Here is a 16,907-nt window from a genome sequence, read left to right as displayed (position 1 = left end):
TTGTTTTAGTTTGTGACTACATTGAGCTCAGGTTTAATAACCTTTTATGTGGCCTGTTCTGCCCATGGTCCCACTCATGTCAGCTCTGATTTGTGTTTGCTGGGTAGGTTTTTCTCCCGATTCCATGTCGTGTTTTTCTGCTCCTTGGCAGAGCTGCTGACAGCGATTAGATGCCAGCAGCTGCGAATTTGTGCGGACGCCCTGTGTGTTGGGTGCTCTTGCGTTTCGTTCTTCTGTGAATATTCCAGAGCTTTGTTACTAGGAAACAAACCGAACCTACCAAGCACTTCTTGAGATTTGGAGGCAGGGTCAGAGCCGTGTTTAGTCGAGAGCTCGTTACTCCTCTTTTGAGGCAAGACTGTTGCCAGCACAGCCCCGACGCTTCGTGACTTACGTGGCTTACGTGGCTCTCAGACAGTGGTGGCAGTGGGCGCTCGGTCGTCCTCGTCCCAGCTTCGTGTTGTCTTGCACACACGTGCTACACGCTCTGCTCCGAGTGCTTAGGGCACACCCAGGGAGGCCCCGGCACTTCTGCAGCTCTCGTGTCTCTGCTCCCCTCAAGCACCAGTTCCTGCCACTCCCTCCTGGTTGCTGCAGAAGTCTCATCAGCAGTGTGTTTGTGCTGTTCTCTAGAAAGTGTGAGGGGTCATATGGTCTGAATCCACTTTAAGTTCATTTTTAGGTGGAGTATAAGCACGTATGAAAATAAAAAGGAAAGTGGAGAAAAAGAGAGAAACTATTGATTGCACTGAAGCAGTTTCTGTTTTGCTTCTTTTTAGCATCCATTCCAAAGAGCTCTTCCATTCCCTGACAATTTCTTTCTCTCGGTCCTGGGAATTTCTTCTCTGGATGGATCCCTCCAACTATGGTGGAATCAAAGGCAACGTTCCGTCTCGTATTCACTGTGGACAGGTAAGACCCCACCATCTTGGAGCGCTGAGGCTGGGGTCTGAAATGACTTGGGTCCGTATTTGTCCCTTTGCACACATTTGGCGATTGTGGGCGGAGGGCCTGGTGTGGTTGCAGGCTACATCTCGCAGCAGCACACAGCAGAGCACACTGCTTCTGCGGGGTCTGGGGGAGAAGGGAGGAGCAGGTAGGCAGGTGGAGAACACATAGCCCAGCCGAGGGAAGGACTCAGATGAACACAAAGCAGAGTAAGGGCGGAGAGCAGCCGTGGGGCAGGGGCTGGTTCAGATTGGAAGGTTGTGGGGGCTATAAGGAGGGGACAGGCAAGCCGGGATGGAAGAGCTGGGCCAGGGGCTAGTGTCAGATGGCCGTGACACCGGGACAGGCCTGGGGCAGCGCCCATAGGTGCAGCACAGAGCAGCTAGGACCAGGCCACTTGGGACCAAAGGCCGAGTTGGAGATTTGGCTTTTAGTGATAGAGCGATTCTGAGTGGGGACGTGTCAGGGCCTGACTTCCACTAGGGCCCTATGTTGTGGGCAACACCGTAGAAGGGCAGGATGCAGTCAGGGAGACAGACTCGGGTGTGTTTTGAAGGTGGAGGGAACAGGCTAGTGGGATGGATGTAGGTGATACCCGGGGGTGTAGGCGGCATCCAGGCATGTGAAGCCAGGTGTCTGTTAGAAGATGGATGGGGAGGAGAGCAAGTGCGGGTGAGGGAAGCTGTGCTTGGCCGGGTGTGTGGTGCGCACAAGGTCCTCCTGCCCTCCGGACAGAGCGTGGCTGGGGAAGCAGGGCCTGTGGGCAGGAGGTGTGCGGAGACATCGTAGCTGGACTGACAGAAGGCAATGGTGGTTGCTGCTCTAAGGACGCGGGGGCTGTCAGCCTGCACACGCTGGAGTGAAGGGCCCCCTTGAGAGGAGATCTGGTCACATGGGAGAGATCTGCAGTTGCGCTGTGTGGACTGGGGTCACCAGCCCAGGAGATCTGGGATTCACACAAGAGAACTAGCCTGTTCTCTTGTCCTGACCCGAGGTCACCGCTTGTGATCTTCCTGCCCTGGGAGGAGGGAATTGAAGAGTCTTGAAGTGAATTAACTGGAGGAACAAAGTGAGAGTCCCCATCACCCTGGGTGGTGTGCTTCTGCCCTAAGGGACCCCCTCCTTAGAGCCATCCTGCGGGAATCCTGTCAGGCCCAGGGACACGGGGGACTGGGTGAGCCTTACGGGACAGAAGGGTCAGGAGAGCCAGGTGGGGAATGACCTGGCTTCCTGCTGCTGGAGCCAGGACACAGCTGGGGCTGGGGCTGCGTCACAGCAGGGGTCCCCAGAAGAGGGCAGAGAGGAGGAGGAGGAGGAGGCGGAGGCGGAGGAGGGGGAAGGTGAGCCGGAGCCTGACGTGGAGGACAAGCTTGAAAACAACTGGAACATCGTGCAGTTCCTGCCGCAGGCAGCCTCGTGCCAGAGCTACTTCCTCATGATCGTGTCAGGTGAGCCACCCACTGGCCTGCGGCCCTGGTGTGCACGGGGGGACCTGTGCCCTGGCAGCGCGGATGGTCAGCTGTGCCCCGGCTGCAGGGCTCCCAAGAGAGGCCTTGCTTGCCCCGTGGCCTCGGCCTCCCCGCTGTGCATCTGTGTGTGCCCCGAGGTCTTCCCTTCCCCTCCGGAACAGACACGGCTGCTGGCGCCATCCAGAAGGTGTGCGCATGCAGGGGTCTGGCTCTGGGTGTGTGCCAGGTGGTTCTCTGGTCTCCCCAGCCAAACGCAGGTCCGCTGGGGCAGTGGCCTGACCTCAAGGCCGCCCTCTCCCCGCAGCGTACATCGTGGCGGTGTACCACAGCATGAAGGAGGAGCTGCGGCGCAGCGCCCCGGGAAGCACGCCCCTCAGACGCCGGGGGCCTAGCCAGCTGTCCCAGGACGCCCCGGCAGCCGGCGCCCTGCCCGGTGAGCACGCCCTGGCTGTGTCCCGGGGTCCCCTGGGGTCCCCCTGCTCCTGCTCTCCACGCCCTGTCACAGCACAGGGGGACACAGCCACCTCCCTGCCCTCCCAGGAATGATCACCTTCTCACAAGACTACGTGGCCAACGAGCTCACGCAGAGCTTCTTCAGCATCACTCAGAAGATTCAGAAGAAGGTCACAGGCTCGCGGAACTCCGCTGAGCTATCCAGCATGTTCCCACTACTCCCGGGCTCCCACCTGCTGCTCAACAACCCCGCGCTCGAGTTCGTCAAGTACGTGTGCAAGGTGAGGCTGCGACCCACGCCTGCAGGGCAGGGTACCCACACTAGTGTGTGCTGGGGCCTAAGGGGTCCATGGGACGGGGCAGGAGGGCAGCTTCCTGCGTTGGGTGGTGGTGGGGAGGCAACCTCATGCACAGGTGGCTCTGGGGACACGGGGTTGTCCTGGGGAGGTGGCTGGGGCGGGAGGGTGGCCTCATGTGCCGGGTGGGGGTGGGGGATCATCCATGTGTGCAGGGCAGGGGTGGGAGGACGACTTCGTGGGTGGGTGGGGGGGCGTGTGCTTGTGTGCAGGGGAGGCATAGTTGCCCGAAAGACATACTCAGGTGACTCCGTCATCACTTGCTGCCCCTTCTGTGCAGCTGCTGTGGGAGGCATTGGGGTTGAGAAGGGGATAAGACAGGAGAGACCCCTATCCTCAAGGAGCCTGTGCTCCAGTGAGGGGGACAGGTCAGTGAGGGGTAGGTGGGCTTGGAGGAGCAGGGCAGGACCAGTGAGGAAGATGGGGACCCTGGTGAGACCCCATTGACCTGCAGGGCCTGGCCAGGTGCACCCCAGGGAGAAGGTTCATGCAAAGGCCCTGGGGTAGGAGGATCTGGGGGTGCTGGCGAGATGGCATGTGTGGAGTGGTGAAACGGCAGGTGTGCGTGATCTGGTGCCTGGTGGGAGCTGGAACACACTGTGATGCACGTGGCGGTGGGGGAGAGCTTGCTAGCTGCTCCATGCCTCTCTGGGAAAGGTGGGCCGAGCTCGCCATGGGATCATATTACTGGATGGCCCCCGCACAGGCGTCACCTCTGCCGGAGAGAGGCTTTGCTGCGGGTCAGGTTACCTTCCCGCAAACTGCCTTTTGGGGCTGGGCTCAGGTGACTGCTGCTGCTGCAGAAGGAGTAGCTCAGTATGCCGTCTGGCCACTGTTGTGGACTACACAATTTTCAACATCTGGATAACTTCCCTACAGTGAGATCTCACCGTTGTTCGCATGTGGTGTGTGAGTTTTGGCAAAGACTCACAGTGCCACGTCTCTAGCACAGTCGGGATGCAGAACATTTTACCATCCTGCGAACAGGGCACGTGCCGATCTGTCTGTGCCATCTGTCCTGTGTCCCTGTGCTTCCTGACAGGCACTCACAGGTCACTCTGAGGTGTGGTTGTGGGAGCGCTCACAGAGTGCTGAAGCCACTGACGGCGGGGCTCAAACAGGCACCACGGGGGTCAGCCACACCTGCCCTGCCCTGACCTGGAGCCGCCCGTCTGGCCCGGCACAGTCATGTCCCTTTCTGTCTGGCTTCTTTGACTCGGCGCAAGGGGTCCGTGCTCCTTCCCCGTTGCTGCCCATTCCGGTGCTCCCTGTCCCGCTCTACGGCTGAGAGACGTCCCGTTGTGCGGAAGAGCCGGGGTTGGTCTTGCGGTGGCTGAAGTACATCTGGGTTTTTATTATTGGGTTTTTAAGACTGGGGTTGCTATAAACATTCATTTCTTTTTCCTTTAAAGATTTTATTTGAGAGAGAGCTAGCTAGAGAGAGCACGAGCAGGGAGGAGAGGGAAGAACAGTTTCCTTGTGAGCAGGGAGCTCCACATGGGGCTCGATCCCAGGACCACAGCCTGAGCCGAAGGCGGACGCTTCACCCACTGAGCCACCCAGGCGCCCCTGCTTTAAACATTCTCATACAGGTTTTTGTGTGAGCATACGTTTCATTTTATTGAAATTTTATTTTATGGGGTAAAGATGGAAGAGGGGGATTGCTGGGTCGTATCCTCATGCAAACTTCTAAAGCAGCTGGTCCGGTTTGCATTCCTGCTGGCGGCCTATGACCAGAGGCTGGCTACTCCAGGTGCCTCCTAGAGCTCAGACATCTTCAGAAATTGAACTTTGCGGATAGGTGTGTGGTGGTATCTCACTATGTTTTTAATTTGTATTTTCCCAGTACTAATGATGCTGAGTGTTTTTTCACATGGTGGTTTTTTGTCCATACATCTTTGGTGAAATGTCTAAATGTTTTGCCCATTATTAAAAATGAGGTCTTTTTTTTTTGAGGTCATGTTTCTTATTTTTGAGGGTTTTTGTAAACAAAAGATTATTTGAGAGTGGGGTGGGGTAGATATGAGCAGGGGGGAGGGGGAGAGGGAGAAGCAGACTCCCCACTGAGCAGGGAGCCTGATGCAGGACTTGGTCCCAGGACCTTGGGACCATGACCTGAGCCAAAGGAGATGCTTAACTGACTGAGCCACACAACTGCCCCCTTATTTTTCAGTTTTAAGAGTTCTTCATATATTTTTTTCCAAACTTTGGTTTCCTTTTTCAAAATTCTCCTAACAGTATTTTTTCAGTGAGTGGATCTTAACTTTAATTCATCAAAAAATTTTTTTCTTGGGCTCCTGGCTGGCTCAGTGGGTTAAGCCTCTGCCTTCAGCTTAGGTCATGATCCCAGAGTCCTGGGATCGAGTCCTGCATCGGCTTCCTGCTCAGCGGGAAGTCTGCTTCTCTGCCCCTGCCCTGGCTTGTGTGCTTTCTCTCTCTCCCTCTCGCTCACTCTCTACATAAATAAATAAAATCTCTGAAAATTTTTTTTCTTAGAGGGGTGGGGCAGAGGGAGGTGGAGAGAGAGAGAATCTTAAGCAGGGCCTGGAGCCGGACACTGGGCTGGGCTTTACAACCCTGAGATCATGACCTGAGCTGAACTCAAGAGTCGGAAGTTTAACTGACTGAGCCACCTAGACACCCCTTAGTTTATTGACTTTTTAAAATAGGGTGAGCTCTTACTGTCCTATATAAGAGTGGGAGGAGGGGCAGAGGGAGGGTCTTCAAGCAGAGCACAGAGCCTGATTTGGGCGGGTGGGAGGGAGCAGCTGGATCCCCCAACCCATGAGATCATGACCTGGGCCAAAAGCAAGGGTTGGAGGCTTCACAGACTGAGCTACCTGGGCACCCTCGAGTTAATTTTTATGTGGTGTGCATGTTTTGGACCAAGGTTGGTATTTCTGTGTCAGTGTGTCTAAAGATCCCAGTACTACTGATCTGAGAAGACTGGCCTCTCTGCATCGGATAGTCTTGGTGTCTGTGTCAGAGCTTACCTGGCTGTGTACACGTACAGTCTTCTTCTGGATCCCCATCCAGCTCACTGTTTTTTAACCCATGTTGTCTTGATTTATGTAACTTTATCAGTAAGTCTTGAAAACTAGACAGTGTGAACGCTTCAACTTTATTTTTTTTTTTTTCAAAATCGCTCTGGCTAGTCCATCTAGTTCCCTTGCTTTCCATATAATTGTTTGCATCAGTGTATCGGTTCCCTACCCAAAGGAAAAAAGTCCTTTTAGAATGTTGGTTGGAGTCATTTTAATCTAGATAATTTTAGGGAGGATTAATTAGGAGTGCTGAGACTTAGCTCGTGAACCCCTGTATCTTCCCGTTTCTCTGCGTCATGGTCTGTCTCTCCAGCAGTGCGTTGGGGTTTTCGGCATATAAATACCACACACGTTCGCACCCAGGGTTTTCAGGTCGTTTGGTACTATTGTGATGGTACTGACTCTTAAACTTCAGTTTCTGTTTCTTCAGTGCTGCTGTGTAGACACACACACAATATTTGTATACAGACCTGTCTCCTATATCACGTCTTTCGTATCCATTCACTTACCAGGGGACACTTGGGCTGCTGCCGTAATTGGCGACTGTAAATAATGCCGTAGTAATGTAGTGATAATGCCGTAGTAAATGTAGGGGTGCACAGATCTTTTTCAATTAGTGTTTTCTTTTTCTTTTATCTTTTTTTAGTGTTTTCTTTTTTTTTTTTTTTTTAAAGATTTTATTTATTTATTTGACAGAGAGAGATCACAAGTAGACAGAGAGGCAGGCAGAGAGAGAGAGAGGGAAGCAGGCTCGCCGCTGAGCAGAGAGCCCGATGCGGGACTCGATCCCAGGACCCTGAGATCATGACCTGAGCCGAAGGCAGCGGCTTAACCCACTGAGCCACCCAGGCGCCCCTCTTTTTTTTTTTTTTTTAAAGCAAATACCCAGTAGTGGAAGTGTACTGATCTTAGGGCAGTTCTATTTCTAACTCACTGAGGACCCTCCACACTGTTTCCATAGCGGCTGCACCAGCGTGCGTTCCCACCAACAGTGCACGAGGGCTCCCTTTTCTCTACCTCCTCCCCAACACCTGCTGTTTCTTGTGTTTTTTTATTTTAGCCGTTCTGACAGGCGTGAAGTGGTCCCTCGTTGTGGTTTTGCTTTGCATTTCTCTGATCACGAGTGATGTTGGGTGTCTTCTTGTGTGTCTGTTGGCCGTCTAGATACGGCACTGATTTTTATTTTTATTTATTTATTTTTTTAAGATTTTACTTATTTATTTGACAGAGATCACAAGTAGGCAGAGAGGCAGGCAGAAAGAGAGGGGGAAGCAGGCTCCCCACTGAGCAGAGAGCCCAATATGGGGCTTGATCCCAGGACCCTGAGATCATGACCTGAGCCGAAGGCGGAGGCTTTAACCTACTGAGCCACCCAGGCACCCCGACGGCACTGATTTTTAAATATTGATCCAGCCTTGTGTTCCTGAGATCCGGAGTTACCGCAGAGAGCATGCCCGACCAATAAGTCCCACTTGGTCAGGATGAGCTGTCCTTTGTATGTATCAGTGGGTTTGGTTTATTGGTGTTTTATTGGGGATTTTGAGTGCACATGAAGGCTGTTGGTCTGCTGTTTTCTTTACTGTCTTTGGTTTCAGGGTGACGTTATCCTCATAAAATGAGTTTAAATGTGTTTTCCCTTTTGTGTTTCCCAGAAGATACTATGTAGAATATTCTTTCCTAAACATTTGGGAATTCACTAGTGAAAGCGCTTTTCTTTTTCTTTTTTTTTTTCTCTTTAATTCAATCCAGTTTTTTCATCAGAACTTTGTAATCTGTAGGTTTTTTAAGCCTAACAGGTTGTTGATCCTCATTGTACGTACTTGCAAATTTACCTCCTTGCCATAATCTACTTGTCTCACTGGATAGGGTGGTGGGCTTCAAATTTGACTATAACTCTTTCTTTCAAAAATGTCTTCCAAACGGTTTTTGGTTTTGTAGTGTGGGAGAGGTCTCCAGAGATGTCAGTCTTATCCTTTCCTCTCCTTTCGGGAGGCTTTACACGCTTCCTCCATGGTCTGCAGGCACCACGGGAGCCAGGCTTCCTAGCATCAGCTGCACGGGCTCTAGTGGGAGGCTGAAGAGGCTTCTCTAGGCGGGCATGGGAGCCCCCCCGGCAGCGGGGCTTGAAATCCCCCACTCTGCCAGTGAGACTGTGAAGTCTCGTCGATTTAGAACGACGGTTGGTGAGGAGGAAGGAGTCAGTAAGGAGGACAGGAGGGCATGTCGGTGTGCCCCAGAGTCCCCTGGAGCTGACAGAAACTGTGAGCCTTGGGATTGGGGGAGAGCCTCTGCATGCATGGCCCCACACTGAGGATCCGATGGTGTGGCTGCCGCGACTCCCCTCCTCTGACGCTCCCCGCAGGAAAAAGAAGGGGCGAGGGGGTGTTGAGGAGCTGCAGCTCCAGGAGTCCCCCACACGATTTCCCAGTCCTGACAGCAGGGAGGCCCAGGGGGCCATCCCTGACTCGGGCTCCATCCTCTGAAGGTGCTGTCTCTGGACACGAACATCACAAATCAGGTGAACAAGCTGAACCGAGACCTGCTTCGTCTCGTGGACGTGGGCGAGTTCTCGGAGGAGGCCCAGTTCCGAGACCCCTGCCTCTCCTACGTGCTCCCCGAGGTCATCTGCCGCAGCTGTAACTTCTGCCGGGACCTGGACCTGTGCAAGGAGTCCTCCTTCTCTCAGGTGGGCAGCGGCCGCATCCTTGCCGTCAGTGAGGACGGGAGATGCTCCGGCACCCCTTCACGAGCACCCCTGCAAGTTCTGATGTAAGAGGCCCTCACTGCCACGTACCAGAACAGTGTCCTTGTAAACACACCTGGCGGTGGCGGCGCTCTGGGCCCACAGCGCCCCTGCGTGCACCGCGTGATCCCTCCCCGGCCCTGGGGAAGGCTGAGCAGAAGGCTGCACAGAGAGCTGACCTGGCCCTCTCCTCCTCTGCCTAGGACGGGGCCGTGCTGCCGCAGTGGCTCTGCTCCAACTGTCAGGTTGCCTACGACACCTCCATCATCGAGATGGCTCTGGTGGAAGCTCTGCAGAAGAAGCTGATGGCCTTCACTCTGCAGGACCTGGTGAGCAGTGGCCCTAACCCTGGGACGGCCCTCCACCGGGCAGAGGCCTTCTGGATCAGCAATTTGCACCCAGCAGAAGCTACGGGTGTGCACGCTTCTCAAATCACGACCTGGTCCTCTGAGGTGACCACCCCGTGGTTCAGGCAGTGTCCTTTTGACTTCTTACACGTCTCTGGGGTTCCTACAAGGGCAGGGCTGGCCTCATGGACCTTTGGTTGTAGCAAGAGGGGCTAGAGAGTGAGCCAGATGAGAGTGTGTAAGTCACGGTGAGTGTAAGGAGAATGGACAGGGAAGAGAAAGAAACAGGGAAGTTTTCAGTGTTGGGTGGAGGGATATTCCCACCGACTGGGGACATCTGAGCAGCAATCTGAGGGGGCGTCCTGGAATGCGGAGACCCGAGGATGGAGCAGGGGTGAGGATCCCCCAGGACACAGAGTCAAGGGTGCAGTGCTCCCACTGAGGGGTTTACGAAGCAGCTGGCACGTTTGGATAAATGCTCTCGCAAAGTCTCGCATTTTATTCATGGTTGAGCTAAAGGCCAGGGCTGTGGAGGGCAGGGAGGGCCTGTCGAGTGAATGTGCCGAGCGACTGGCCACTGCTGGCGGCGACTGGCCTGGGCCGGGGACCTCCTCACCAGGGCTGCTCCTCATTGCAGATCTGCTTGAAGTGCCGGGGTGTGAAGGAGACCAACATGCCCGTGTACTGCAGCTGTGCGGGCGCCTTTGCCCTCACCATCCGCACCAAGGTGGGGCTCCCACAGCCAACCAACCCTGCTGCTTTTCCCATCTACCCACACCCGCTTCACCGACGCGCCGGGGCCTGCTCCGCGGCCAGGTCTCACTGTGACTGCTCATTTCTGCAGGTCTTCATGGAGCAGATTGGAATCTTCCAGAACATTGCCCAGCACTATGGCATGTCATATCTCATGGAGACCCTGGAGTGGTTGCTACAGAAGAACCCTCAGCTGGGCCAGTAGTGACTCAAGCAGCGTCCCCATTCCGGCCCTGACCTCCCAAGCTTGTGACCATGTGCAGGATGGAGCACCAAGGAACACCAGTCGCAGGGAGCTTCGGGGAGCAGGTCACAGGGCCCAGGAGAGGACTGAACCAGCCGGAGCAGGAAGTGTCTCCACCTCTGGATTCCTTGGGCCCCGGCTGTGGTCAGGGCAGCCCACTCTGGGCCTGAGCAGTGTTTGCAGGGTGGGGCCTTAGGACTGTGTCTTGCTGACTGAGCAGCCTCCCCGCGGTTCTGTCCTTCCTCTGCTGCCCAGGGGGGTCTCCTGTCTGGGCAGAGTCCCTGCGGGTAGCCTGGTGGGAGTTTGCGGCCCCGGTTTTTGATCACTTGTTACTGCGAAGATCATGCCCGATAGCTTGACGCCAGCAGGATTTGGGCCATTTCCCGGGAATCTGGTGCCGAACCCCATGGGGACCTGGGCATCTTTCACACGAGTTCCTGGGACTTGGGCTTCTTGTCTGGGGACTTCCTGGTCACAATAGGGTCTGCAGAGCTCACACGACAGCAGTCCCCTTATGTACAGCAGCGAGACTGGAATCCGGGCTGTGGCGCCCCTGCCCTCCGACGCGCCCGTGCTGTGAGGAGGGCCCCACAGCGGCAGGGGTCTGAGGGCCCCGGGGAGGGACGGTGCACACCATCTATCAGACTTCCACATCACGCTTTGGGGCCCGGGTTTGGGGAAATCATTTCTTCACGTGCAAGATTTTAGGTTTTCCCTTCAGCTCTGAGGGGTCTGCGTCTTGGGAGAGTTGGAGAAAGCAGCAGCAGCGTTGTTGGGGTTGCGTGGTCCTGCTCCCCCGTCACCCTGATGCCTGCCTGACCTCCTCAGGCCAAGCGGGGCGTGCCAGCCCTGGGCCTGCTGCCCTCACCTGCCTGTGGCAGAGCGGTTTGGTCAGGGCTGTGGCCTCCTTAATGCTGGACACTTGCCGCCGGCATGTTCGGAGCTGAGTGAGGCTGCAGACGTGGGGCCCAAAGCTCGGCGCTCCATGCAGGTGGGGGTGGGCAAGGGAGAGGCCCAGGCCACGGGGCCTGCCTTCCAGTGACCTCGGGAAGACCGCTGGGCCACTGCTTCTGCTCTTCTGTTGGTGGCCCCAGAGGACTGACCCCACACTTGGCTTCTGACTAAATGAGACTTGGAGCAGAAAAGGAACAGCCGAGTCGGGGAGGCTACAGGCAGGCTCACTGAATCCCATGCGCAGACCCCAAATGGGCAGACTTAGGGGAGCCCTGGGCCACTGTGGGCTCTGGAGCCTGGTTTAAATTCATCCTTTTTGCCAAACTTCTCAGTATTACACTGTGAACTTCATTTTATTCTTTGAGTTTTACATTTCTTGAAATTTTTATGGGTACACATGCAAGGTGTCTCGGTCTGTACAGGGGTGGGAGGAGGAGCAGCGGACATCGGTCCAGCCGAGTATGTTGGTCCCTGGGTACTGCGCTTTGGGTGTGTCTAGGCCCCACGGTCACAAGAAACCTGACACTGGCTGGAAGGTGGACAGAGCCTGCATCAGCCCCCAGATGGAGATCAAATCAAATTAGGGCTGGGTGGGGGAGGAGGGGGCTAACTAGCCTTCCTGGAAGCGGAGCCAGAGAAGCCCCAGCGCCGGGTGGGGGTGGGGTGGAGGGCCTGCACACTGCCCGCCCTTGCTTCCCTGCAGCAGGGCGGCTCCCACAGAGGCCAGCTTGGGGCCTGGGGCATTTGGGGCAGCTGAGGTCCCCAGGGTGACTCTCCTGCTTGAGAATGAGAAACCTGAACCCCTGGCCATGGTCCTTGAGCTGCAGTCCAGCCCCAACTTGAAAAGCCAGTTTCTCTAAAACTAGAGCTGGATGTCAGCAAGCCAGACCTAGAATGCTGTAGGCACTGGGTGACTAGGCTCCTACCCTGAGGATTAGAAGGGTTCCAGACAGGGGGCTAGGTGGGGGCTTCTCAGGTGTGTGTAACTGCTGGCCCAGGTGGGTGTGGGCAGGTGGGAGGGCTGGCTCTGGCCACCTGCCAGTGTCACTTGGACTGGGGGCCTGGGCGGGGTCTGAGCGCTCACTGGAACTTGGGAGCGATGGGATCCCAGCCGAGGTGATCTGTGCAAAGCATGCGTGCTGCCTCAGACCTGTTTGCCATTCCTGTTGCTAGGGAAACAGCTGTCCAGCCAAGTTCTGGCAGTCCCGCAAGGGGGGGGGGGGGTGCTGGCCAGACAGGCACCAGGCAGAGTCGCTGAATGTAATGACCGCTGTGGCATCTCCGGGTGTGCTAACCAATTATCTGCAGGCCAGACCCGCTGCTGCTGGCCTGTGCGGCTCCTCAACCTGGCCCTGCCTTGTCCGTCCCCCTCACAGCATTAATTCCTGCCCTTCCAGTGGCCCTGTTGTAAGTGGGGCCTGCGGCGCTTGCACAGGTATTTGGAGCAAGAACCAGTGTTTTCCTTAGTGGGACTCTCATCACCTACTCCCTGGTTCCCCTCCTCGTCCAGAGTCCCCATCCTGTCCCATATTTTGAGGTCTGGTCTGGGGTGACACACCCACCCTCAGAACGCTGGTAGGCAAGCTAAGTGCAGAGTGGGTACTGGGTACAGTTGACTTCCCCCTGCCCACGCCACCCCCCCACGGTCGGATGTCACCGTGACCTGGCTGGATGTGGGGTAGATGCACCCGTGCACTCTGCACCCAGGCTGGTTAGAGGGGAGTTCAGGACCAAGGGCGCCCATAGCTCCCACATGCAAGGACCCTCTCCTAAGTGTTTCTCTTCAGGGCCTCAAGACACTTTTTCTGGAAAACAAGGCCCAAGGGTCTAGTCACAGGTTTATTGGATTCTGGATGTGTGGCTTCTTGGCTATGAAGCAAGCAAAGGGTCTGGGCTGAGAAGCCTGGGAGGGAGGTCAGCTGGGGACGAAGAGGCAGTTTGGCCCACCTCACGCCGGCCCCGGGGAAGTCGGGGGGCCAGGCATGTGGTGTTGGCCCACTGCCCCACTGCACAGGGGTCTTGTGGTTCCCAGTCTCACAGTGTCGAGGTATGAAGGCAGGGCCCCTAGGCCCTGCGTGCAGGTCTCCGTGGGCTGCCGGGGGAGCAGGGCCTGGGTCTCTTGGGACCACAGACTTCAGAGCCCTGCCAGGCAGAGCCTTCGACACAGCATCATGGAAGGTATGTGGTGGACTCAGAGCTGGGCCAGACCTCGGGGGTCTGAGAGTGTGGAGTCCTGCTGGGAAGGTTCGGAGGTGCACAGCTCTGGTCCCGCCGTCTGCTGGGGAAGGTCCACCATCTGCTCGGATGGGGTGGAGGTGGGACAAAGCCATGGGGACGGGGCTGCCAGAGCTTGGCCGGCCTGGCCAGGGTCTGCAGAGCAGGGGTGGGGTGGGGTAGGGGCCTGGCCCAACACAAGCGCCAGAGTCGCAGGCCAGCTACCAGGGGAGCGTCTCGGTGTGCACACCTTGTCGAATTTCTTATGGCTGTACACCTTGTTCTTGTTCATAAACGTCAGCAAGATCCAATCACACAGGAAGGAGCCCTGGGCCAACAAGACCCACATGTGAGAGGCCAAGAGACACCCCTCCACCCCACCACCAAGCCCCCCATACCCAGCATGCATTTACTTACCACCCCGATGGAGGTCAGTGCTGTGGCCAGATTAATGATGGTGGGAATCAGGCTGAACTTCCCTGCCTTGGGAGGGGAGGCTGCCTTAGATGGTTGTGGGGTCTGGGGCAAGTGGGGATCAAGGGAGGGTGGGGGAGATGGGGCTGTGCCAGCTCAGTCCTGGGCCTGCCCGAGTCCCTGGTAGGCAGAGTGGGCTGGTTCACCTGTCCATGCACGATGACGTCAATGCGGATCCCATAGGCCTTGATGAGCGTGCGGGTGGCACTGCCGTTTACCTTGTAATATTTGGCAAACCTGGGAAAGAATGACCCTGAGGAGCACGGTGGTGGGTGCTCACCCATCACCCAACACAGGACCCTCCAAGACTCCACCAACCCCTGAGGCCCTGAATCTTCAAGCACCTGCCCTGTCATCTTGGAGCCACCACAGCCAGAGCAGACGAGGAACCAGGCATCCCAAGACCAAGGTACCTGAAGTTGTAGCCAGCTGAGGCTGGGACGTGCTTGGGGTCAAGCCTCCGGAAGGAGTACTTGGGGTTGCACTTTGATGCTGACAGGTCCAGGTCACAGTCCCAGTTGATGATGACCCCAATGACACCACCCTGCCCAGAAGTGGGCACAGAGATGAGTGTCAGGGAGGGTACACAGAGGACCCTTGAGGGCCATAGGGTCCTGCCCTGAGACTGCATATGGGGTGCTCATCTTGGGGCACCTGGGGCAGTTCAGGGCTGAGAGCTGGGGTGCTTGGGTGGGCCCCACGGCTGAAGCATGAGGGGACAGCAGTGGCCAGCTATGTGACCAGGAATCAATAATTTAACAGGAGCCATGCATGCCCAGATGGGTTGTCTGATCATGTTTCCCCTTCATCTGCCTGAACAGGGCCAGGGCTGGCCAAGACTGCAAAGGGGGTTGGCAGACCCTTCGTCTGCAATAGGAGTCAGCATCTGAGAGGAGAGCTGGCCCCCCCACTGTCCCTCGGCTGCCCCCCTCACCGTATGAGCCAGCTCTGTGAAGTTCTCCCCTGCCTGTTCCACAATGAAGCCCAGCTTGAAGATGGGACAGTAGAGATCAGAAACCTCGTCGAATGTGCAGTGCTTCAGGTAGCCGTCCTTCCTGTGCTCTATGTTGCCCCTGCAGATAGGGCCCAGCAACGGGAGGTGCCCTGTACCCCCAAACCCCGTGCTCCCGGGAGCCAGCGCCCGTCCTTAGCCCATTGTCACCATACCCTCATGGCTCTTACTTGGAGAACTGGAATTTAGGGTAGTGGATGCTGTTCTTGATGAGGATGGTGAAATTTGGGGCCATCTTGCCGAGAAATTGGCTGAGGAGGCACAGACTGGTTGTGTTTAGTCTTCCCACCCCAGTCCCCCACCCAGCACACCACGGCTCTGCTCAGTGAGGAGAGAAAGGAGTGGAACAGAGTAGTGCTGGGCTGTCAGTTGGGGCTCAGGCAGGAGGGGTCACCGGGTGCACACCTGACAGAGGCCCCATCTTCCACCGGGCACCAGCCGGATACCTCGCAGGTCTTGGCTGAGCCTTGGTAGTAGGGTACGCAGCGCCCAGTCCGCAGGCCTGCGGGCAGATATGTGCTCAGGGTACAAGGGGCGCCAACCCATCCCACCCCCGTCCGGCGTGCACTGACCGTTTCCCAGCATGTCCAGCTGCCCAACCACGCAGTCCATGTCCGAGTCACAGGTGGCGTTGCTGACCCTCATACTCTAGGGAGGAGACGGCTTGGTGAGGATCCCCACACCTTCTGGGGCAGGCACAGCTGGCTCCCCTCCCTCAGCCCCAGCTCTGCCCTCCACCTGGCCTCACCTCTGGGCAGGTTCCGAGGGTCTGGGAGGGTGTGACCTCAATCCTGGTGATGATGCTGAACACCCTGCCTCCCTGGGCTCAGAAAGAGGGGATGGTCGGCCGAGGCGGGCGATGCAGGCACCCCTCGCTCCTTCCCGGGGGGGGGGGGGGGCGTGCGGGGCGGGCAGGCGCACCTCGGGGGGCTTCACGTACTCCTCCACGTCCCACACTTTGTGTTCGGAGAAGGTGATGCCCTTGACCTTGGTGATGACGGAACTCTCGGGGCCCGTCTCGCTGTCCTGGTAGCTCTTCTGCACGATGAACACGTACCTGCGGGACGGGCACCGCCGCACTGGAGTCGTCCGGGGACCCTCCCCCGCCGCTCCCCGCGGCTCCGGGCCCCAGCGCCCCCACGCCCCCGGCCCAGGCGCACCCACCACACGAAGTAGAGCAGGATGAGCAGCTGCACCGCGCGGTACACGACGCCCAGGCGCCGGTTCTTCACCACGATCACCTTGGGCGTCTCGTAGTCCCAGAACGCCGACCAGCAGCCTCGGGCCAGGCGCCGGGCCGCATCCGCCCCCGCAGGGGGCTTGGGCTCCTCGGCCAACATGGCCCGGAGCTCCGCCAGGGGCGCGGCGCGCACCCTGCGGGCTAGGGGTGCGGGCAGGGGAGCCCTGCGGCACCGCCCCGGGGCGTGGCCCGTGGCGCCCGCCCCGCCCCACCCCGCCCCACCCCGCCCCACCCCTCCGGGGCCCAGGCTTGGAGCGGGCGGGGGCGCACCTGGCAGGTGCCGCCAGGTGGGCCCTGAGCAGGCAGAGCCGAGCCAGCAGCCTGCGCCCCACCGCGCTCCGCGAGGGCCAGAGGATGTACCGGGGCCCGCGCGTCCCTGGGGAGGACACAGAGCCCTCGGGGGACTCGGTGGAGATGCGGGCGGAGGAGGCGGCCAGGCCCCGCCGGGCTCCTCGCGTCTCCAGCCGTGTGTCACGGCGGCGTGTCCAACCTGAAGGGCGGTCCATGTTTGATACAGTTTCCCCAGCTTCCTCGAGATGCAGGTGACTGACACCTCGGTGTGCAGGGTGTGAGTTCAAGGTGTAGGAGGAGGTGATTTCTGAAAGCAGTCCTGGATTCCTGCCCCGCCCACAGGTCCCCGCTGCTCAGCAAGAACA

General features: G+C 57.5%; 2 protein-coding genes across 9 annotated transcripts in view; one reads left to right on the top strand and one right to left on the bottom strand.

Moving 5' to 3' along the window:
• Positions 1-11,612, top strand: part of POLE (DNA polymerase epsilon, catalytic subunit) — a 53,633-nt gene extending 42,021 nt beyond the window's left edge. The window contains exons 42-49 of one of the 2 annotated variants that reach the window (XM_046025674.1): positions 780-912; positions 2,225-2,396; positions 2,722-2,850; positions 2,958-3,151; positions 8,756-8,956; positions 9,217-9,342; positions 9,998-10,087; positions 10,205-11,612. In XM_046025674.1, coding sequence (XP_045881630.1) covers positions 780-912; positions 2,225-2,396; positions 2,722-2,850; positions 2,958-3,151; positions 8,756-8,956; positions 9,217-9,342; positions 9,998-10,087; positions 10,205-10,318 — 1,159 coding nt within the window. In that variant the 3' untranslated portion in view covers positions 10,319-11,612. The remainder of the gene's footprint in view (positions 1-779; positions 913-2,224; positions 2,397-2,721; positions 2,851-2,957; positions 3,152-8,755; positions 8,957-9,216; positions 9,343-9,997; positions 10,088-10,204) is intronic. The other variant, XM_046025675.1, reaches the window with a different exon arrangement.
• A 1,546-nt stretch (positions 11,613-13,158) lies between these two features.
• Positions 13,159-16,351, bottom strand: P2RX2 (purinergic receptor P2X 2). Of its 7 annotated transcripts, none has more exons than XM_046025286.1 (12): positions 16,176-16,351; positions 15,933-16,068; positions 15,760-15,831; positions 15,584-15,659; positions 15,417-15,513; positions 15,182-15,262; positions 14,934-15,072; positions 14,413-14,543; positions 14,146-14,236; positions 13,943-14,008; positions 13,776-13,853; positions 13,159-13,607 (listed from the first exon to the last, which is right to left on the bottom strand). In XM_046025286.1, the coding sequence occupies exons 1-12, from the start codon at positions 16,349-16,351 to the stop codon at positions 13,503-13,505; spliced, it is 1,248 nt and encodes a 415-aa protein (XP_045881242.1). In that variant the 3' UTR covers positions 13,159-13,502. The 7 variants fall into 7 exon arrangements, with proteins under 7 accessions (XP_045881242.1, XP_045881243.1, XP_045881244.1 ...); XM_046025287.1 differs by having other exon boundaries at positions 13,159-13,589; XM_046025288.1 differs by having other exon boundaries at positions 13,159-13,586.
• Positions 16,352-16,907: the final 556 nt, after the last annotated feature.

The sequence above is a fragment of the Meles meles genome, chromosome 12 (assembly GCF_922984935.1).
Source record: "Meles meles chromosome 12, mMelMel3.1 paternal haplotype, whole genome shotgun sequence".
In the NCBI taxonomy this organism is placed as follows: domain Eukaryota; kingdom Metazoa; phylum Chordata; class Mammalia; order Carnivora; family Mustelidae; genus Meles; species Meles meles.
The sequence above is the reverse complement of the archived record's forward strand: the minus strand, read 5'-3'. Positions and strand labels throughout refer to the sequence as shown.